The sequence below is a fragment of the Chiloscyllium punctatum genome, chromosome 49 (assembly GCF_047496795.1).
Source record: "Chiloscyllium punctatum isolate Juve2018m chromosome 49, sChiPun1.3, whole genome shotgun sequence".
NCBI classification, from domain to species: domain Eukaryota; kingdom Metazoa; phylum Chordata; class Chondrichthyes; order Orectolobiformes; family Hemiscylliidae; genus Chiloscyllium; species Chiloscyllium punctatum.
The window spans coordinates 27,738,027-27,761,009 of NC_092787.1; the positions used below are offsets into that span (position 1 = coordinate 27,738,027).

The following is a 22,983-nucleotide window of genomic DNA, read 5'->3' on the forward strand; positions in this document are numbered from 1 at the left end:
ATGAACCCAGCCCCTCTCTAACTGGCCCTGTTCCTAACTCCGACCAAGTTCCATTCACCCTGTTGCTCACTGACACTTTGATGGACAATGAGCCAATTTTAAAATTCTCTTCTTCTTTACAACTCCCTCCATGCGATCAGTCATCTCCTGCACCTATTGTCTATGGTCATCACCTTCAGCACCACAACCCTTGAAAGCCTCTGCCCTCCTCCAATTCTGGCCCCTTTATCCTCCCAGATTTTAATCGCTCCATCACTGTCAGCCGTATCTCCAGCTGCCTGGCTACTGGCCTGTAGAATTTCTTGCTTAAATCCCTCCACATCCCTACCCTCCACCTCCCTTCACTCCTTTAAGTCACTCGTCAACAAGAACAGCTTGCATTTATATATTGCCTTTAACTGAATTAAACATCTCCAGGGTTTCACAAGATTGTTATCAAATAAAATTTGACACCAACCAAGGAAGGAGAGATTAGGATGGACGGTCAAAGGAGGAGATTTTAAGGAATCTACTTCTTTGACTATTGATTGTAATCCCTCACAATGTTACTAATGCCAGATTTTAAGAATAAATAAATTAGGATCAGAAGTAGGTCATTTGGCCCCTTGAGCCTGTTTCCCCATTTAATAAAACAATGGCTAATCTGATTGTGGCCTCAACTCCCCATTGTCTGTCTGTTTCTCAATAACCCTTGACTCCCTCATCAATCAAAAACCTCTCTAACTCAGTGTGAACATACCTGATGACTCAGCCTCCACTGCTCACTGGGAATTCCCCAGACCCATGACCCTCTGAGAGAAGAAATTCCCCCTCACCCCTGACCTAAATCTCATTTTCCAAACTCTGTCCCTGATTCCAGATTCTGCCATGCGGAAGCAGCCACTCTGCCAAAATCCTTCAATCTTCTTGTTACAGTATTTTCCAATGGCTATCGTATACATTAGGAATTTTTGCCAATTCCCATGCTATACTGTTCGTTTAAAGAGATTGGATTTTAAACTAGTGGCATATGTGTTTTTGCAAATTTTTGTAAGGAGTTTAAAAATTAATAGCCCAGTCTTTCCAGAACCAGTTTTAATTTAAAAAAAAAATTCATTCATAAGATGTGGTCATCATTGGCTACACGCCAGTGTTTACTGCTCATCCCTAACTGCCCTCAAATTGAGCAGCTTCCTAAGCCATTTCAGAGGGCAGCTCAGAGTCAGCCACATTGGCTGTGGGTCTGAAATCACATATAGGCCAGGCAAGGATGGCAGTTTCCTTTCCTGTAGGACATTAGTGACCCAGGTGGGTTTTCCCAACAACTGACAACGGATTCATGGTCATCATTAGATGATGAAACTCTGCCATGGCAGGATTTGAACCCAAGTCCTCAGCACATGACCTGGCTCTCTGGATTAGTAGTCTAACAATTGCCACTGCCTCCCCCGTGAGTCTCTCCCTCCAGATGTATTAATGGAATTTTGTTTATACCGTGGAGGTTTCTGACAAGAAAGGAAAAGGATTTTAAAATGTTAACATGTTATTTGGGTTTGAAGTAATCAAGGGTTGATCTTAGCTTAGAAAAACCCAGAGATCGGAAAGGTTTTGGGTGGTTTAAAGGAGAACCAGGATAGGGTTAGGGGTCAAGGAATGTGACAAAAAAAAAGGTCGACTCCCTTCCTGTGGCAGATCCCCCAGCCTGAGAGACTACACTGGTCGTTAGTTACTGGGCCTTGGAAAGGGCTGGTCAGCTGCCCCCTGCCTTCCCAATCACGAGGCCAGAAGCTCCCACAAGGTGTGATTCCCAGCTGCAGGGCTCCTTCATCCTGGGATATGTCTGACTGCAGCTGCTCAGCTGACACTGATACCTCAAAACAGGGTGGGGGTGGGGAGCAGGGGGTGGGGAGCAGGGGCTGGGCCGCCCTGGAGTGGGGTAACATGGGCTCTCTCTGGCTGTGCAGCTACACCAGGAGAACACAAACACCTGCACAGAATCCAGCTTGGGATCACTGTCTCCCTCTCCTCGGCTGCTACCTGAACATTGCCAGCATTTGCAGATTTTATTTCAGATTTCCAGCACCTACAGGATTTCAGTTTTGTTCGAACTTGCCTTCTCATTGGTCAGCAGCTGGCTTCGATACAGCGCCTCTCCCACCAAATCAAAATGGTCTTTTGTGGGGTCAGCTTCGACACGAGGGGCCCCGGCATGTGCTGCTGTGTCGCCCAAGATGTGATCCTTCTCTTCTCCTTCTTCCTCGTCCACGAGCCACTTGGATGGCGTGAAGTGGACGCTGTCCTGGTGTGGCAGCTCAACAGGAGTCAGGGTGAGTGGAGAGTAGGACCCAGCGCACAGCGAGTCAGAGAAGCTGAACTCGTGAGCAGCCTCGATAACCGCAGGCTGGTACATCTCATTCCAGTCATCGTCATCTTCCACCTCCTCCAGCGAGGGGCTGCGGGCTGTCCCACCCGGGAGATAGTGCTCCAGCAAATTCAGGCTCAGTCCTTTGGAGGGAGAAGCAGCCTCCTCGAAGGGCACTCCAGAGGAGCCCTGCAGATGAGAAAATGTCAGCAGCAGAACTCCCAGAAAAACACTTGCCACTTTCCACAAGGACTTAGTGTTTCACAGTTCGCACAGTAAGCCTGTTTGACAATCATGTGTGAAAACAGGCCCTTCGGCCCAACAAGTCCACACCGACCCTCCAAAGAGTAACCCACCCAGACCCACTCCCCTATCCTATATTTACCCCTAATGCACCTAACCTAAACATCCCTGAACACTACGGGCAATTTAGCATTTACCAATTCACCTGACCTGCACATCTTTGGACTGTGGGAGGAAACCGGAGCACCTGGAGGAAACCCACACAGACACGGGGAGGATGTGCAAACGCCACACAGAGAGTCACCCGAGGCGGGAATGGAACCCGGGTCCCTGGCACAGTGAGGCTGCAGTGCTAACCACTGAGCCACTGTGCCATCCCAGAGATGAACAATATTGGAGCAATCATTATAACCAGCACAGTGCAACATCCCAGACTTACAGGATCTTTCATCATTCTGGGTAATCCAAGATGGAGGACGGAAAAAAACTGTGGCTGTAAGAGCTGCTCTTTTTTGAGGTATTTTAGGTGCTGAGGTGATTACCCGTGAATCCCAAGAGCAGCAGTTACTGTTTCATAAGCTGTTGCATTGTTTTGGAACTTTGGGGCATAAAGATCAAAACAACAGCACTTTACAAAGGAGGAGGAGAAACAAAAGGATGTGACTACATGGTCAGAGAAAGAAACCTACACTGCTGTCTGACACAGCAATCACTCTGCACAGTTACTGCCGACGCTGTTTCAGTTCAAACAGCTCTGAACATCAGAGTGCATCTAGGAACAATTAACAAACAGTGAAATCCACCCTGGAGGAATCTGTGTGGGACAGCTCACATCACAAGAACAGATAAGCACATAGTTTTTAATGTGTAAATCTACACTAATGAATAGAGTGGGTTCTTTCTTGATTATATGTTTTATTGAAGTCTGTCTCTTGATTAAATTTTAAAAGATAAACCAGAAGTACGACGTTAGTCTGAAGTAGTGCATTTTTTAAGAGCAATAAGATGGTGCTATTTTCTGGGTCTATAGATTGTGAAGAAGCAAACAAGTAGAGTGATGTGCTCTTCCTGTTGGATGTGGGAATTTAGGGAGAGTTTCCAAATTACTGACGATTAACAGGAAGTGTCTTTGGTTGCGAATCCTATCGGATCGGTTGGAGTGGCAGTTAGAGGCAATGAGCAGTTTACAGAAGCTAGAGGGGTGCGACGGATGACAGTTATAGGAGGGGAGAACAGCTGCAGATACAGTCAGGTTGATGGGTTAACTCCAGGAAAGGTAGGAGGGGTAGGCAAGTAGTGCAGAAGTCTCCTGTGACTATTCCCATTTCAAACAAGTATGCTGTTTCATAAAATGTAGGGGGTGATGGACTCCCAGGGGAATGTAGCACAAACAGCCAAGTTTCTGGTATTGAGACCGGCTCTAATGTATTGAGGGGTACGTCAGGTTCCAAGTGATCGATTGTCTTAGGGGTCCCTCTAGTCAGAGGCACAGACAGACGTTTCTGTGATCAGCAGCGAAAGATCAGAATGGTGTATTGCTCTCCTGGTGCCAGGATCAAGGATGTCTCAGAGAGGGTGTAGAGTGTTCTCAAAGGGGAGAGGGACCAGCAGGAGGTCATTGTGCACATTGGAACTAATGACTTAAGAAGGGGAAAGGTTGAGATTCTGAAGGCTGATAACAGAGAGTTAGACAGGAGTTTAAAAAGGAGGTCCTCGAGAGTAGTAATATCTGGATTACTCTCAGTGCTATGAGCTAGTGAGGGCAGGAATAGGAGGATAGAGCAGATGAATGCATGGCTGAGAAGCTGGTGTATGGGAGAAGGATTCACATTTTTGGATCATTGGAATCTCTTCTGGGATAGAAGTGACCTGTACAAGGAGGATGGATTGCATCTGATTTGAAAGGGGACTAATATACTGGCAGGGAGATTTGCTAGAGCTGCTCGGGAGGATTTAAACTAGGAAGGTCGGGGGATGGGACCCAGGGAGATAGTGAGGAAAGAGATCAATCTTAGACTGGTACAGTTGGGAAAGGCTGTGAATCAATCAGTCAGGGCAGGCAGGGACAAAGCAGAGAACAAGGTAGGACTGATAAATTAAACTGCATTTATTTCAATCCAAGGGGCCTAACAGGGAAGGCAGATAAACTCAGGGCATGGTTAGGAACATGGGACTGGGATATCATAGCAATTACAGAAACATGGCTCAGGGATGGGCAGGACTGGCAGCTTAATGTTCCAGGATACAAATGCTACAGGAAGGATAGAAAGGGAGGCGAGGGAGGAGGGGGAGTGGCATTACAGCTGTGCTGAGGGAGGATATTCCTGGAAATACATCCAGGGAAGTTATCTGGGTGGAAGTGAAAAATAAGAAAGGATGATCATCTTATTGGCATTTATTAAAGGCCCCCCAGTAGTCAGCAAGAAGTTGAGAAACAAATTTGTAAGGAGATCTCAGTTATCTGTAAGAATATTTTAACTTTCCAAACACAGCCATGGTGTTAAGGGTTTAGATGGAGAGGAATTTGTTAAGTGTGTACAAGAAACTTTTCTGATTCAGTGTGTGGATGTACCTACTCGAGAAGGTGCAAAACTTGACCTACTCTTGGGAAATAAAGCAGGGCAGGTGACTGAGGTGTCAGTGGGGGAGCACTTTGGGGCCAGCGACCATAATTCTATTAGTTTTAAAATAGTGATGGAAAAGGATAGGCCAGATCTAAAAGTTGAAGTTCTAAATTGGAGAAAGGCCAATTTTGATGGCTTTAGGCAAGAACTTTCAAAAGCTGATTAGGGACAGCTAGAAAATGGGAAGCCTTCAGAAACGAGATGATAGTGCAGAGACAGTATATTCCCGTTTGGGTGCAAGGCAAGGCTGGTTGGTGTAGGGAATGCGGGATGATTAGAAAAATTGAAGTTTTGGTTAAGGAAAAGAAAAAAGCAGATGTCAGGGACAGACAGGAGAGGTCGAGTGAATCCTTAGAAGAGGCTGTGAGATGACAAGGACTCTCTTCAGCTACAGGGTGGAATTTGTGGAAGTCATTACCACAGAGGGCTATGAGGCCAAGTCACTGAGCACAGGTATCCCCCGTTTTTCAAAAGTACACTTTATATAACTTCACTTTTACAAAAGATCTACATTAGCACCTGTTTTCGCTAACTGAAAGAAATCTGAGCAGGATTTTCGCTCTTACGAAGAAATGCAAAGTTTTTCCCATATAATCCTTCTTCGCTTTACGCCACGTGGACTGACGAAAGATTTCAAAGGAAAGCTCTACTTTTGAACAGTGGGGAATATCTGCATCATTAGGTTTTTTGATTGGTAAGGGGAATCAAGGGGAGAAGGCAGGAGAATGGGAAGGCTAAACATATCAGACATGATCAAACGGTGAGAGAAAAAAAAACTGCCGGTATCCAAAGTAGAAAACAGGAGGCTGGAGGAACACAAGAAGCCAGGCAGCATCAGGAGGTGAAGAGGTCAATGCTTTGGGTATAACCTCCTGATGCTGCCCAGCATACTGTGTTCCTCCAGCCTCCGGATTGTCTATGATCAAATGGTGAAGTAGACAAATTGGTCGGATTCTACTCTGATATCTTACGATTTTCATGGTCTCACGTATGATCCTTATCCTGAGACCAGTATAATTTGTACTCTTTCCCTGATCATGGAGAAAGCAGCCTCTTTATCACATTGGGTGAAAGGTGCTTTATAAATGCATATTGTTGCTGTAGGTGAGTGAGTGTATGTGTGTGTGTGGCCAGCACCTTCTGTTGTTGAGGTGTCTTGTCTGTCACCTCTTTCCTCTTTGCTGTTGATTGACTTTTGATCTTGACAAACTCCTTGAAGGAAAAGGGGTTGGTTTCATCAGGGATCTCTTCCTTAGAACCTGAATACAACAGAGAGCAGGGAAATAAATCGGAGTGAGGCCGAGTGAAAACAGGGCCATGGATTGTTGTGAATGAACTGATCTTGGTCAGGGTGGTGTGGGACAGTTACAGGCTGGATGTGCACACAGACCCACCACCCTCCCCTCCCCGCTTCTCTCTCTCTCTCTCCCTCTCTCCCCCCTCCCCCATTCTCTCTCTCTCTCCCCCCTCCCCCATTCTCTCTCTCTCCCCCCTCCCCCATTCTCTCTCTCTCCCCCCCTCCCCCATTCTCTCGCCCCCCCCCCATTCTCTCTCTCTCCCCCCTCCCCCATTCTCTCGCTCCCCCCCCCATTCTCTCTCTCTCTCTCGCTCCCCCCTCCCCCATTCTCTCGCTCCCCCCCTCCCCCATTCTCTCTCTCTCTCTCTCGCTCCCCCCTCCCCCATTCTCTCTCTCTCTCTCGCTCCCCCCTCCCCCATTCTCTCTCTCCCCCCTCCCCCATTCTCTCGCTCCCCCCTCCCCCATTCTCTCGCTCCCCCCTCCCCCATTCTCTCTCGCTCCCCCCTCCCCCATTCTCTCGCTCCCCCCTCCCCCATTCTCTCGCTCCCCCCTCCCCCATTCTCTCGCTCCCCCCTCCCCCATTCTCTCTCGCTCCCCCCTCCCCCATTCTCTCTCGCTCCCCCCTCCCCCATTCTCTCTCGCTCCCCCCTCCCCCATTCTCTCTCGCTCCCCCCTCCCCCATTCTCTCTCGCTCCCCCCTCCCCCATTCTCTCTCGCTCCCCCCTCCCCCATTCTCTCTCGCTCCCCCCCTCCCCCATCTCTCTCTCTCTCGCTCCCCCCTCCCCCATTCTCTCTCTCTCCCCCCTCCCCCATTCTCTCGCTCCCCCCTCCCCCATTCTCTCTCGCTCCCCCTCCCCCATTCTCTCTCGCTCCCCCCTCCCCCATTCTCTCTCGCTCCCCCATTCTCTCTCGCTCCCCCCTCCCCCATTCTCTCTCGCTCCCCCCTCCCCCATTCTCTCTCGCTCCCCCTCCCCCATTCTCTCTCTCTCTCGCTCCCCCCTCCCCCATTCTCTCTCTCTCGCTCGCTCCCCCCTCCCCCATTCTCTCTCTCTCTCTCGCTCCCCCCTCCCCCATTCTCTCTCTCTCTCTCTCGCTCCCCCCTCCCCCATTCTCTCTTGCTCTCTTGCTCCCCCCTCCCCCATTCTCTCTCGCTCCCCCCTCCCCCATTCTCTCTCGCTCCCCCCTCCCCCATTCTCTCTCCCCCATTCTCTCTCTCTCTCTCGCTCCCCCCTCCCCCATTCTCTCTCTCTCTCTCGCTCCCCCCTCCCCCATTCTCTCTCTCTCTCTCGCTCCCCCCTCCCCCATTCTCTCTCTCTCTCTCGCTCCCCCCCTCCCCCATTCTCTCTCTCTCTCTCTCGCTCCCCCCTCCCCCATTCTCTCTCTCTCTCTCGCTCCCCCCTCCCCCATTCTCTCTCTCTCTCTCGCTCCCCCTCCCCCATTCTCTCTCTCTCTCTCGCTCCCCCCCTCCCCCATTCTCTCTCTCTCTCTCTCTCGCTCCCCCCTCCCCCATTCTCTCTCTCTCTCTCTCGCTCCCCCCCTCCCCCATTCTCTCTCTCTCTCTCGCTCCCCCCTCCCCCATTCTCTCTCTCTCTCTCTCGCTCCCCCCTCCCCCATTCTCTCTCTCTCTCTCGCTCCCCCCCTCCCCCATTCTCTCTCTCTCTCTCGCTCCCCCCTCCCCCATTCTCTCTCTCTCGCTCCCCCCTCTCCCATTCTCTCTCTCTCTCTCGCTCCCCCTCCTCCCCCATTCTCTCTCTCTCTCTCGCTCCCCCTCCCCCATTCTCTCTCTCTCCTCGCTCCCCCCTCCCCCATTCTCTCTCTCTCTCTCTCGCTCCCCCTCCCCCATTCTCTCTCTCTCTCTCGCTCCCCCCTCCCCCATTCTCTCTCTGTTGCTCCCCCCTCCCCCATTCTCTCTCTCTCTCTCTCTCCCCCCTCCCCCATTCTCTCTCTCTGTCGCTCCCCCCTCCCCCATTCTCTCTCTCTCTCGCTCCCACCTCCCCCATTCTCTCTCTGTTGCTCCCCCCTCCCCCATTCTCTCTCTCTCTCTCTCTCCCTCCCCCCATTCTCTCTCTCGCTCCCCCCTCCCCCATTCTCTCTCTCTCTCGCTCCCCCCTCCCCCATTCTCTCTCTGTCGCTCCCCCCCTCCCCCATTCTCTCTCTCCCTCCCCCCATTCTCTCTCTCTCTCCCTCCCCCCATTCTCTCTCTCCCTCCCCCCACTCTCTCTCTCTCTCTCCCTCCCCCCCATTCTCTCTCTCTCTCTCTCTCCCTCCCCCCCATTCTCTCTCTCTCCCTCCCCCCCATTCTCTCTCTCTCCCTCCCCCCATTCTCTCTCTCTCCTTCTCCCCTCCCCCCCCCCCCCCCATCATTCTCTCTCTCTCTCTCCTCCCCCCATTCTCTCTCTCTCTCTCCCTCCCCCCATTCTCTCTCTCTCTCTTGCTCCCCCCTCCCCCATTCTCTCTCTCTCTCGCTCCCCCCCTCCCCCATTCTCTCTCTCCCTCCCCCCACTCTCTCTCTCTCCCTCCCCCCACTCTCTCTCTCTCTCCCTCCCCCCACTCTCTCTCTCTCTCCCTCCCCCCACTCTCTCTCTCTCTCCCTCCCCCCACTCTCTCTCTCTCTCTCTCCCTCCCCCCACTCTCTCTCTCTCCTCCCTCCCCCCATTCTCTCTCTCTCCTCCCTCCCCCCATTCTCTCTCTCTCTCTCCCTCCCTCCATTCTCTCTCTCTCTCTCTCTCTCCCTCCCTCCATTCTCTCTCTCTCCGTCCTCCCATTCTCTCTCTCTCTCCCTCTCCCATTCTCTCTCTCTCTCCCTCCCCCCATTCTCTCTCTCTCTCTCCCTCCCCCCATTCTCTCTCTCTCTCTCCCTCCCCCCCATTCTCTCTCTCTCCCTCCCCCCATTCTCTCTCTCTCTCTCCCTCCCCCCATTCTCTCTCTCTCTCTCCCTCCCCCCATTCTCTCTCTCTCTCTCCCTCCCCCCATTCTCTCTCTCTCTCTCCCTCCCCCCATTCTCTCTCTCTCTCTCTCCCTCCCCCCAATTCTCTCTCTCTCTCTCCCGCCCCCCAATTCTCTCTCTCTCCCTCCCCCCCAATTCTCTCTCCCTCCCCCCCAATTCTCTCTCCCTCCCCCCCAATTCTCTCTCTCCCCTCCCCCCCATTCTCTCCCTCCCCCCATTCTCTCTCCCCCCCCATATTCTCTCCCCCTCCCCCCATCCTCTCTCCCTACCCCCCCCATTCTCTCCCCCTCCCCCAATTCCCCCCCACCCCATCTACCCCCGTCCCCCTCCCCTCCCCATCCTCCTCTACCCCACCTCCCCCTCCTCCCCATTCCCCACATCCCCCTCCTCCCCATTCCCCGCTACCCACTCCCCCCCACCCGCCATTCCCCCTCCCCTCCGCGTATTCCCCCTCTACCCCCCTCCACCCCATTCCCCCTCTACCCCCGTCCCCTCCCCCCATTCCCCCTCTACCCCCGTCCCCCACCCCTCCCCCCATTCCCCCCTCTACCCCCGTTCCCCACCCCTCCCCCCATTCCCCTCTACCCCCGTCCCCCACCCCTCCCCCCATTCCCCCTCTACCCCCGTCCCCCACCCCTCCCCCCATTCCCCCTCTACCCCCGTCCCCCACCCCTCCCCCCATTCCCCCTCCCCTCCCTCCATTCCCCCTCTACCCCCATCCCCCTCCACTCCCCCATTCCCCCTCTACCCCCGTCCCCCTCCCCTCCATTCCCCCTCTACCCCCATCCCCCTCCACTCCCCCCATTCCCCCTCTACCCCCGTCCCCCTCCCCTCCCATTCCCCCTCTACCCCCGTCCCCCTCCCCTCCATTCCCCCTCTACCCCCGTCCCCCTCCACTCCCCCCATTCCCCCTCTACCCCCATCCCCCTCCCCTCCATTCCCCCTCTACCCCCGTCCCCTCCGCTCCATTCCCCCTCTACCCCGTCCCCCTCCCCTCCATTCCCCCTCTACCCCGTCCCCCTCCCCTCCATTCCCCCCTACCCCCGTCCCCCTCCCCTCCATTCCCCCTCTACCCCCGTCCCCTCCATTCCCCCTCTACCCCCGTACCCCTCCCCTCCATTCCCCCTCTACCCCCGTCCCCCTCCCCTCCATTCCCCCCCTACCCCCGTCCCCTCCATTCCCCCTCCCCCCCATTCCCCCTCCCCTCCATTCCCCCTCCCCTCCATTCCCCCTCCCCCCAACCCCCCTCTCCCCCCAATCCCCCTCTCCCCCCAATCCCCCTCTCCCCCCAATCCCCCTCCCCCCAATCCCCCTCTACCCCATCTCCCCCTCCCCCCAATCCACCTCTACCCCATCTCCCCTCCCCCCAATCCACCTCTACCCCATCTCCCCCTCCCCCCAATCCACCTCTACCCCATCTCCCCCTCCCCCCAATCCACCTCTACCCCATCTCCCCCCTCCCCCAATCCACCTCTACCCCATCTCCCCCTCCCCCCAATCCACCTCTACCCCATCTCCCCCTCCCCCCAATCCACCTCTACCCCATCTCCCCCTCCCCCAATCCACCTCTACCCCATCTCCCCCTCCCCCCAATCCACCTCTACCCCCATCTCCCCCTCCCCCCAATCCACCTCTACCCCATCTCCCCCTCCCCCCAATCCACCTCTACCCCATCTCCCCCTCCCCCCAATCCACCTCTACCCCATCTCCCCCCCCCCCCAATCCACCTCTACCCCATCTCCCCCTCCCCCCAATCCACCTCTACCCCATCTCCCCCTCCCCCCAATCCACCTCTACCCCATCTCCCCCTCCCCCCAATCCCCCTCTAACCCCATCTCCCCCTCCCCCCAATCCCCCTCTACCCCATCTCCCCCTCCCCCCAATCCCCCTCTACCCCCATCTCCCCCTCCCCCCAATCCCCCTCTACCCCATCTCCCCCTCCCCCCAATCCCCCTCTACCCATCTCCCCCTCCCCCCAATCCCCCTCTACCCCATCTCCCCCTCCCCCCAATCCCCCTCTACCCCATCTCCCCCTCCCCCCCAATCCCCCTCTACCCCATCTCCCCCTCCCCCCCATCTCCCCCTCCCCCCAATCCCCCTCTACCCCATCTCCCCCTCCCCCCAATCCCCTCTACCCCATCTCCCCCTCCCCCCAATCCCCCTCTACCCCATCTCCCCCATCCCCCAATCCCCCTCTACCCCATCTCCCCCTCCCCCAATCCCCCTCTACCCCATCTCCCCCTCCCCCAATCCCCCTCTACCCCATCTCCCCCTCCCCCAATCCCCCTCTACCCCATCTCCCCAGTCCCCCTCTACCCCATCTCCCCAGTCCCCCTCTACCCCATCTCCCCAGTCCCCCTCTACCCATCTCCCCCCTCCCCCCCAATCCCCCTCTACCCCCATCTCCCCCTCCCCCCAATCCCCCTCTACCCCATCTCCCTCTACCCCATCTTCCCCTCCCCCAATCCCCCTCTACCCCATCTCCCCCAATCCCCCTCTACCCCATCTCCCCCAATCCCCCTCTACCCCATCTCCCCCAATCCCCCTCTACCCATCTCCCCCAATCCCCCTCTACCCCCATCTCCCTCTACCCCATCTTCCCCTCCCCCCAATCCCCCTCTACCCCAATCCCCCTCTACCCCCATCTCCCCCTCCCCCCAATCCCCCTCTACCCCATCTCCCCCTCCCCCCAATCCCCCTCTACCCCATCTCCCCCTCCCCCCAATCCCCCTCTACCCCATCTCCCCCTCCCCCCAATCCCCCTTCTACCCCATCTCCCCAGTCCCCCTCTACCCCATCTCCCCAGTCCCCCTCTACCCCATCTCCCCAGTCCCCCTCTACCCCATCTCCCCCTCCCCCCAATCCCCCTCTACCCCATCTCCCCCTCCCCCCAATCCCCCTCTACCCATCTCCCTCTACCCCATCTTCCCCTCCCCCCAATCCCCCTCTACCCCATCTCCCCCAATCCCCCTCTACCCCATCTCCCCCAATCCCCCTCTACCCCATCTCCCCCAATCCCCCTCTACCCCATCTCCCTCTACCCCATCTTCCCCTCCCCCCAATCCCCCTCTACCCCAATCCCCCTCTACCCCATCTCCCCCTCCCCCCAATCCCCCTCTACCCCATCTCCCCCTCCCCCCAATCCCCCTCTACCCCAATCCCCCTCTACCCCATCTCCCCCTCCCCCCAATCCCCCTCTACCCCATCTCCCCCTCCCCCCAATCCCCCTCTACCCCCATCTCCCCCTCCCCCCAATCCCCCTCTACCCCATCTCCCCCCTCCCCCCAATCCCCCTCTACCCCATCTCCCCCTCCCCCCAATCCCCCCTCTACCCCATCTCCCCCTCCCCCCAATCCCCCTCTACCCCCATCTCCCCCTCCCCCCAATCCCCCTCTACCCCATCTCCCCTCCCCCCAATCCCCCTCTACCCCATCTCCCCCTCCCCCCAATCCCCCTCTACCCCATCTCCCCCTCCCCCCAATCCACCTCTACCCCATCTCCCCCTCCCCCCAATCCCCCTCTACCCCATCTCCCCCTCCCCCCAATCCCCCTCTACCCCATCTCCCCCTCCCCCAATCCCCTCTACCCATCTCCCCCTCCCCCAATCCCCCTCTACCCCATCTCCCCCTCCCCCCAATCCCCCTCTACCCCATCTCCCCCTCCCCCCAATCCCCTCTACCCCATCTCCCCCTCCCCCCAATCCCCTCTACCCATCTCCCCCTCCCCCCAATCCCCCTCTACCCCATCTCCCCCTCCCCCCAATCCCCCTCTACCCCATCTCCCCCTCCCCCCAATCCCCCTCTACCCCATCTCCCCCTCCCCCCAATCCCCCTCTACCCCATCTCCCCCTCCCCCCAATCCCCCTCTACCCCATCTCCCCCCATTCCCCCTCTACCCCCCTCCCCCCATTCCCCATCTACCCCCTCCCCCCATTCCCCCTCCAACCCCTCCACCATCCACTCCCCTCCCCCATTCCCCCTCTACACCCTCCCCCATCCACCCCCCCTCCCCCATCCACCCCCCTCCCCCCACTACACCCTCCCCCATCCACCCCCTCCCCCCATTCCCCCTCTACCCCCTCCCCCATCCACCCCCCTCCCCCATCCACCCCCTCCCCCTCTACCCCCCTCCCCCATCCACCCTCTACCCCCTCCCCCCATTCCCCCTCTACCCCCCTCCCCCCATTCCCCCTCTACCCCCCTCCCCCCATCACCCCCTCCCCATTTACCCCCCTCCCATTCCCCCCTCTACCCCCCTCACCCATTCCCCCCTCTACCCCCTCCCCCATTCCCCTCTACCCCCTCCCCCATCCCCCCTCTACCCCCTCCCCCATCCCCCCTCTACCCCCGTCCCCCCATCCCCCCTCTACCCCCTCCCCCATCCCCCCTCTACCCCGTCCCCATCTACCCCCCCTCCCCCATTCCCCCTCCCCATCTACCCCCCTCCCCCATTCCCCCTCCACCCCCTCCCCCCTAAGTCCTCCCCCATCTACCCCTCCCCCCATTCCCCCTCTACCCCCCTCCCCCATTCCCCCTCTACCCCCTCCCCCATTCCCCCTCTACCCCCTCCCCCCATCTACCCCCCTCCCCCCATTCCCCCATCTACCCCCCTCCCCCCATTCCCCTCTACCCCCTCCCCCATCTACCCCCCTCCCACCATCCCCCCTCTACCCCCTCCCCCATCCCCCCTCTACCCCGTCCCCATCTACCCCCCCTCCCCCATTCCCCCTCCACTCCCTCCCCATCTACCCCCCTCCCCCATTCCCCCCTCCCCCCTAAGTCCTCCCCCATCTACCCCTCCCCCCATTCCCCCTCTACCCCCTCCCCCATTCCCCCTCTACCCCCTCCCCCATCTACCCCCCTCCCCCCATCTACCCCCCTCCCCCCATCTACCCCCCTCCCCCCATTCCCCTCCCCCCATTCCCCCTCTACCCCTCCCCCATCTACCCCCCTCCCACCATTCCCCTCTACCCCCCTCCCCCCATTCTCCCTCTACCCCCTCCCCCCATCTACCCTCCTCCCCCCATTTCCTCTCTACCCCCTCTACCATCTACCCCCCTCCCCTCTACCCCACTCCCCCATCTCTCCCCTCCCCCCATTCCCCCTCTACCCACTCCCCCATCTCCCCCTCTACCCCCCTCCCCCATTCCCACATCTACCCCCCTCCCCCCCTCCCCATTCCCACATCTACCCCCCTCCCCCCCTCCCCCATTCCCACATCTACCCCCCTCCCCCATCTACCCCCATTCCCCCTCTACCCCCCCATGCCCCCTGTACTCCCCTCCCCCCATACCCCCTCTACCCCCCTCCCCCATCCATCCCTCTCACCCCATTCCCCCTCTCCCCATTCCCCCTCTACCCACTCCCCCATCTACCCCCCTCCTCCCCCTCCCCCCATTCCCCCTCTACCCCCCCATCAACCCCCCTCCACCCCCTTCCCCCCTCTCCCATCTACCCCCCTCCACCCTCTAACCCCCCCTCCCCCATTCCCCCTCTACCCCCCTCCCCCCCATTCCACCTCTACCCCCTCCCCCTCTACCCCCCTCCCCCCATTCCCCCTCTACCCCCCTCCCCCATTGGCACTCTACCCCCCATTTCCCCTCCCCCACATTCCCCCTATACCCCCCTACCCCACATTTACCCTCTACCCCCCTCCCCCACATTCACCCTCTACCCTCCTCCCCCCATTCCCGCTCTACCCCTCCCCCATCTACCCGCCTCCCCCATTCCCCCTCTACCCCTTCCCCCCATTCCCCCTCCCGCATCAACCCCCTCCCCCCATTCCCCCTCCCCCATCTACCCCCCTCCCCCCATTCCCCCTCTACCCCCTCCCCCATTCCCCCCTCTACCCCCACCCCCCATTCCCCCCTCTACCCCCTTCCCCCATTCCCCCTCTACCCCCACCCCCATTCCCCCTCTACCCCTTCCCCCATCTACCCCCTCCCCCCATTCCCCCTCCCCTATCTACCCCCCTCCCCCTCCACCCCCCCATCTACCCCCTCCCCCATTCCCCCTCTACCCCCTCCCCCATCTACCCCCCTCCCCCCATTCCCCCTCTACCCCCTCCCCCATCTACCCGCCTCCAACATTCCCCCTCTACCCCCTCCCCCCCATCTACCCCTTCCCCCATCTACTCCCTCCCCCATCCCCATCTACCCCCTCCCCCCATTCCCCCTCTACCCCCCATTCCCCCTCTACCCTCCTCCCCCCATTCCCCCCTCTACCCCCTCCCCCATTCTCCCTCTACCCCCTCCCCCCATTCCCCCTCTACCCCCTCCCCCCATTCCCCCTCTACCACCTCCCCCCATCTACCCCCCTCCCCCCATTCCCCCTCTACCCCCTCCCCCATTCCCCCTCTACCCCCCTCCCCCCATTCCCCCTCTACCCCCTCCCCCCAATTCCCCCTCTACCTCCTCCCCATCTACCCCCCTCCCCCCATTCCCCCTCTACCCCCTCCCCCCATTCCCCCTCTACCCCCTCCCCCATTCCCCCCTCTACCCCCTCCCCCCATTCCCCCTCTACCCCCCTCCCCCCATTCCCCCTCTACCCCCCTCCCCCCATTCCCCCTCTACCCCCTCCCCCATCTACCACCCTCCCCCCATTCCCCATCTACCCCCCTCCCCATCTACACCCCTCCCCCCATTCCCCATCTACACCCTCCCCCATCTACTCCCCTCCCCCATTCCCCCTCTACCCCCCTCCCCATCTACCACCCTCCCCCCATTCCCCCCTACCCCCTCCCCCATCTACCACCCTCCCCCCATTCCCCCCTACCCCCTCCCCCATCTACCCCCCCCTCCCCATCTACCCCCCTCCCCCCATTCCCCCTCTACCCCCTCCCGACCCCCCCATTCCCCCTCTACAACCCCCCATTCCCCCTCTACCCCCTCCCCCTATTCCCCCTCTACCCCCCCTCCCCCATCTACCCCTCCCCCATTTCCCCCCTCCCCTCTCCCATTTTCCCCCTCCCCCCTCCCCAATCTACCCCCCGCCCCCTCCCCCATTCCCCCTCTACTCCCCGCTCACCCCATCTACCCCCCTCCCCCATCTACACCCCCTCCCCCCATCTACCCCCCTCCCCCATCTACACACCCCTCCCCCCATCTACCCCCCTCCCCCATCCACCCCCCCCTCCCCCCTCCACCCCCCTCCCCCATCTACCCCCCCCTCCCCCCTCCCCCATCTATCCCCCCTCCCCCCTCCCCCATCTACCCCCCCTCCCCCCTCCCTCCCCATCTACCCCCCCCCTCCCCCATCTACCCCTCCCCCATTCCCCCTCTACCCCCCTCCCCCATCTACCCCCCCATTCCCCCTCTACCCCCCCTCCCCCCATCTACCCCCCCTCCCCATCTACCCCCCCCACCCCCTCCCCCCCCATCTACCCCCCTCCTTCCTCCCCCATCTACCCCCCTCCCAACTCCCCCATCTACCCCCCTCCCCCATCAACCCCCCTCTACCCTCCCCCCATCTACCCCTTCCCCCCTCTACCCCCCCTCCCCCAATTCCCCCGCTACCCCCCCTCCCCCAATACCCCTTCCCCCCTCCCACGTCTACCCCCCCCTCCCCCCTCCCCCAATACCCCTTCCCCCCTCCCCCGTCTACCCCCCCCTCCCCCCTCCCCCAATACCCCTTCCCCCCTCCCCCGTCTACCCCCCCCTCCTCCCCCATCTACCCCCCCTCCCCCCTCCCATCTACCCACCCTCCCCCCTCCACCCCCCCTCCCCCATCTACCCTCCCTCCCCCATTCCCACCTACCCCCCTCCCCCATTCCCCTCTACCCCCTCCCCATCTACCCCCCTCCCCCATTCCCCCTCTACCCCCCCCTCCCCCATCTACCCCCCCCCTCCCCCCTCTAACCCCCTCCCCCCCATTCCCCCTCTACCCCCCTCCCCCCTCTACCCCCCCTCCCCCCTCTACCCCCCCTCCTCCCCCATCTACCCCCCCCCTCTACCCCCCTCCCCCATTCCCCCTCTACCCCCCTCCCCCATTCCCCATCTACCCCCCCCCCCCACCCCCATCTACCCCCCCCCCACCCCCCTCCCCCATCTACCCCCCCACCCCCCTCTACACCCCTCCCCCCACCCCCATCTACCCCCCCCCCACCCCCCTCCCCCATCTACACCCCCCCCATCTACCTCCCCCTCCCCCATCTACCACACCCCTCCCCCCATCTACCCCCCCTCCCCCATCTACCCCCCCTCCCCCATCTACCCCCCCTCCCCCCTCCCCCATCTATCCCCCCTCCCCCCTCCCCATCTACCCCCCCTCCCCCATCTACCCTCCCTTCCCCCTCCCCCCATCTACCCCCCCCCCCCATTCCCCCTCTACCCCCCTCCCCCATCTACCCCCCCATTCCCCCTCTACCCCCCCTCCCCCCATCTACCCCCCCTCCCCCCATCTACCCCCCCTCCCATCTACCCCCCCCACCCCCTCCCCCCATCTACCCCCCTCCTTCCTCCCCATCTACCCCCCCTCCCAACTCCCCCATCAACCCCCCCATCTACCCCCCTCCCCTCCCCCCTCTACCCTCCCCCCATCTACCCCCTTCCCCCCTCTACCCCCCCTCCCCAATTCCCCCGCTACCCCCCTCCCCCAATACCCCTTCCCCCTCCCCCGTCTACCCCCCCCCCCTCCCCCAATACCCCTTCCCCCCTCCCCCGTCTACCCCCCCTCCCCCCTCCCCCATCTACACCCCTCCCCCTCCTCACCCATCTACCCCCCTCCCCCCTCTACCCTCCCCTCCCCCTCCCCCATCTACCCCCCCTCCCCCATATACGCCCCCCCTCCCCCATCTACCCCCTCCATCCCATCTACCCCCCTCCCCCAATACCCCTTCCCCCCTCCCCCGTCTACCCCCCCTCCCCCATCTACACCCCCTCCCCCCTCCTCCCCATCTACCCCCCCTCCACCCCATCTACCCCCCTCCCCCCTCTACCCCCCACCCCCATCTACCTCCCCTCCCCATCTACCCCCCCATATACCCCCCTCCCCATATACGCCCCCCCTCCCCCCATCTACCCCCTCCATCCCATCTGCCCCCCCCCTCCCCCATCTACCCCCTCCATTCCATCTACCCCCCCCTCCCCCATCTACCCTCCCTCCCCCATTCCCCACCTACCCCCCCTCCCCCATTCCCCCCTCTACCCCCGTCCCCATCTACCCCCCTCCCCCATTCCCCCTCTACCCCCCTCCCCCATCTACCCCCCCCCCCATCTACCCCCCCACCCCCCCTCCCCACCCCCCATTCCCCCCCTCCCCCAATACCCCTTCCCCCCTCCCCCGTCTACCCCCCCCCTCCCCCCATCTACCCCCCTCCCCCATCTACCCCCCTCCCCCATTCCCCCTCTACCCCCCTCGCCCATCTACCCCCCCCCCCACCCCCCTCCCCCATCTATCCCCCCCCACCCCCCTCCCCCATCTACCCCCCCCCCCACCCCCCTCTACACCCCCTCCCCCCTCCCCCTTTCCCCCCTCTACCCCCCCCTCCCCCATCTACCCCCCCTCCTCCCTCCCCCCTCTACCCCCCCTCCTCCCTCCCCCTTTCCCCCTCTACCCCCCCTCCCCCCTCCCCCATCTACCCCCCCTCCTCCCTCCCCCCTCTACCCCCCCCTCCTCCCTCCCCCTCTACCCCCCCTCCCCCTCTACCCCCCCCCTCCTCCCCCATCTACCCCCCCCTCTACCCCCCTCCCCCATCTACCCCCCCCCCACCCCCCTCCCCCCAATACCCCTTCCCCCCTCCCCCGTCTACCCCCCCCCCCTCCCCCCATCTACCCCCCCTCCCCCATCTACCCCCCTCCCCCATTCCCCCTCTACCCCCCTCCCCCATTCCCCATCTACCCCCCCCCCACCCCCCTCGCCCATCTACCCCCCCCCCCCACCCCCCCTCGCCCATCTACCCCCCCCACCCCCCTCGCCCATCTACCCCCCCCACCCCCCTCGCCCATCTACCCCCCCCCACCCTCCTCCCCCATCTACCCCCCCACCCCCATCTACCCCCCCTCCCCCCCACCCCCATCTACCCCCCCTCCCCCCACCCCCCTCCCTCCCCATCTACCCCCCCTCCCCCATCTACCCCCGCCCCCCACCCCCCTCCCCCATCTACCCCCCCCCCCCCACCCCCCTCTACCTCCCCCCCCCACCCATTCCTCCTCTACCCCCCTTCCCCATCTACCCCCCCTCCCCCATTCCCCATCTACCCCCCCTCCCCCCTCTACCCCCCCTCCCCCTCTACCCCCCCTCCTCCACCATCTGCCCCCCCCTCTACCCCCCTCCCCCATCTACCCCCCCCACCCCCTCCCCAATACCCCTTCCCCCCTCCCCCGTCTACCCCCCCTCCCCCAATACCCCCTCTACCCCCCTCCCCCATCTACCCCCCTCCCCCATTCCCCCTCTACCCCCCCCCCACCCCCCTCGCCCATCTACCCCCCCCCCCACCCCCCTCCCCCATCTACCCCCCCCCCACCCCCCTCTACACCCCTCCCCCCACCCCCATCTACCCCCCCCTCCCCCCCTCCCCCATCTACCCCCCCCCCACCCCCCTCCCCCATCTACCCCCCCCCCACCCCCCTCCCCCATCTACCCCACCCCCCTCCCCCATCTACCCCCCCCCCCCACCCCCCTCCCCCATCTACCCCCCCCCCCCCCACCCCCCTCCCCCATCTACCCCCCCCACCCCCCTCCCCCATCTACCCCCCCCCCCCCACCCCCATCTACCCCCCCCACCCCCCTCCCCCATCTACCCCCCCCTCCCCCATCTACCCCCCCCCCACCCCCCTCCCCCATCTACCCCCCCCCCCCCACCCCCCTCCCCCATCTACCCCACCCCCCTCCCCCATCTACCCCCCCCCCACCCCCCTCTACCCCCCCTCCCCCCTCTACTCCCCCCCCCCACCCCCCTCCCCCCTCTACTCCCCCCTCCCCCATCTACCCCCTCCCCATTCCTCCTCTACCCCCCTCCCCCATCTACCCCCCCTCCCCCATTCCCCATCTACCCCCCCTACCCCCCCCTCCCCCATCTACCCCCCCTACCCCCCCCTCCCCCCCCTACCCCCCCCTCCCCCTCCCCCATCTACCCCCCCTCCCCCCCCCTCCCCCATCTACCCCCCCTCCCCACCCCCCTCCCCCATCTACCCCCCCCCCCACCCCCCTCCACCCCCCCCCCCACCCCCCTCCCCCATCTACCCCCCCCCCACCCCCCTCCCCCATCTACCCCCCCCCCCACCCCCCTCCCCCATCTACCCCCCCCCCCCACCCCCCTCCCCCATCTACCCCCCCCCCCCCCCACCCCCCTCCCCCATCTACCCCCCCCCCACCCCCCTCCCCCATCTACCCCCCCCCCCACCCCCCTCCCCCATCTACCCCCCCCCCCCACCCCCCTCCCCCATCTACCCCCCCCCCCACCCCCCTCCCCCATCTACCCCCCCCCCACCCCCCTCCCCCATCTACCCCCCCCCCCACCCCCATCTACCCCCCCCCCACCCCCCTCCCCCATCTACCCCCCCCCACCCCCATCTACCCCCCCCCCACCCCCCTCCCCCATCTACCCCCCCCCACCCCCCTCCCCCATCTACCCCCCCCCACCCCCCTCCCCCATCTACCCCCCCCACCCCCCTCCCCCATCTACCCCCCCCCCACCCCCCTCCCCCATCTACCCCCCCCCCACCCCCATCTACCCCCCCCCCCCACCCCCCTCCCCCATCTACCCCCCCCCACCCCCCTCCCCCATCTACCCCCCCCCCCACCCCCCTCCCCCTCTACTCCCCCCTCCCCCATCTACCCCCTCCCCATTCCTCCTCTACCCCCCTCCCCCATCTACCCCCCCCTCCCCCATTCCCCATCTACCCCCCCCTCCCCCCCCCTCCCCCATCTACCCCCCCTCCCCCCCTCCCCCATCTACCCCCCCTCCCCCCCCCTCCCCCATCTACCCCCCCTCCCCCCCCTCCCCCATCTACCCCCCTCCCCCCCCCCACCCCCCTCCCCCATCTACCCCCCCCCCCCCCACCCCCATCTACCCCCCCCCCCCCACCCCCCTCCCCCATCTACCCCCCCCCACCCCCCTCCCCCATCTACCCCCCCCCCATCTACCCCCCCCACCCCCCTCCCCCATCTACCCCCCCCCACCCCCCTCCCCCATCTACCCCCCCCCCCCACCCCCCTCTACTCCCCCCTCCCCCCTCCCCCTCTACTCCCCCCTCCCCCATCTACCCCCTCCCCATTCCTCCTCTACCCCCCTCCCCCATCTACCCCCCCTCCCCCATTCCCCATCTACCCCCCTCCCCCTCATTCCCCCTCCCTGCTGCCCCATTTGGTGTTACTCTCACTCCGGAAGTTCATGTTCCCTCTGGTGGCGGGGCTGGTGAGTGACCCGGAACCGGATTCCAGTCGTGGCCGGAAGTGTTCGCTGCGGCCAAAATGGCGGCGGTGGTGAGGCGATGGCGGGAGCTCGGGAGGTACCGCCCGGGAGAGGGTTTAATGTATAGGACAGGGAGGGGGGTATGGGGTAAATGTATAGGACAGGGAGGGGGGGGTATGGGGTAAATGTATAGGACAGGGAGGGGGGGGTATGGGGTAAATGTATAGGACAGGGGGGGGGGGGTATGGGGTAAATGTATAGGACAGGGAGGGGGGGGGTATGGGGTAAATGTATAGGACAGGGAGGGGAGGGTATGGGGTAAATGTATAGGACAGGGGGGGGTATGGGGTAAATGTATAGGACAGGGAGGGGGGGTATGGGGTAAATGTATAGGACAGGGAGGGGGGGGGTATGGGGTAAATGTATAGGACAGGGAGGGGGGGGTATGGGGTAAATGTATAGGACAGGGGGGGGTATGGGGTAAATGTATAGGACAGGGAGGGGGGGTATGGGGTAAATGTATAGGACAGGGAGGGGGGGTATGGGGTAAATGTATAGGACAGGGAGGGGGGTATGGGGTAAATGTATAGGACAGGGAGGGGGGGGTATGGGGTAAATGTATAGGACAGGGAGGGGGGTATGGGGTAAATGTATAGGACATGGAGGGGGGGTATGGGGTAAATGTATAGGATAGAGAAGGAGCAATAAATGTGTAGAATAGACAGAGAGAGATGGTTAATATAGAAAATAAAAAGAGGAGTAAATGTTTACAGGGGAGTGTGGGGATAAATCTGTGCAATAGAGAAAACATGGTGCAACATGTCAGCGGAGTGATAATAGAGTGAGGGACTATCAGTATAGAGAGAGTGGGGGGGGGGGAATCATAATGTATAATGGGAAGGGGTGATATTTATAATAGTCCCCTATTTCCCCTCCCCCTCCTATGTCACCCTGCCTCCATTTCTCTCTCACACTTCTCTCTCTCTCTCTCTGCTCCAGGTGTGGATTCCGAGGTTCCAGGTCCTTCAGCAGTTCTGGTTATCCTGCAGTGCCACTCTCTGCCCCGCTCCCCAATCTCCCGATACCCATCTTCGCCACAGTCAGTGGACAACACAAGTACGAGACCCGGATCACAGTGCTGGAGAATGGACTGCGAGTCGCCTCACAGGACAAATTTGGA

The 22,983-nt window shown here is 61.9% G+C and overlaps 1 protein-coding gene across 4 annotated transcripts in view; it reads right to left on the minus strand.

Moving 5' to 3' along the window:
* The window catches only part of entr1 (endosome associated trafficking regulator 1), a 31,075-nt gene extending 9,249 nt beyond the window's left edge, over positions 1-21,826 (minus strand). The window contains exons 1-3 of one of the 4 annotated variants that reach the window (XM_072566034.1): positions 21,772-21,826; positions 6,346-6,467; positions 2,093-2,530 (exon numbers count right to left, since the gene is read on the minus strand). In XM_072566034.1, coding sequence (XP_072422135.1) covers positions 2,093-2,530; positions 6,346-6,467; positions 21,772-21,784 — 573 coding nt within the window. In that variant the 5' untranslated portion in view covers positions 21,785-21,826. Of the gene's footprint in view, positions 1-2,092; positions 2,531-6,345; positions 6,468-21,765 lie in introns of all 4 variants that reach the window. The other 3 variants (XM_072566036.1, XM_072566035.1, XM_072566033.1) reach the window with 3 other exon arrangements.
* Between the last annotated feature and the right edge of the window lie 1,157 nt (positions 21,827-22,983).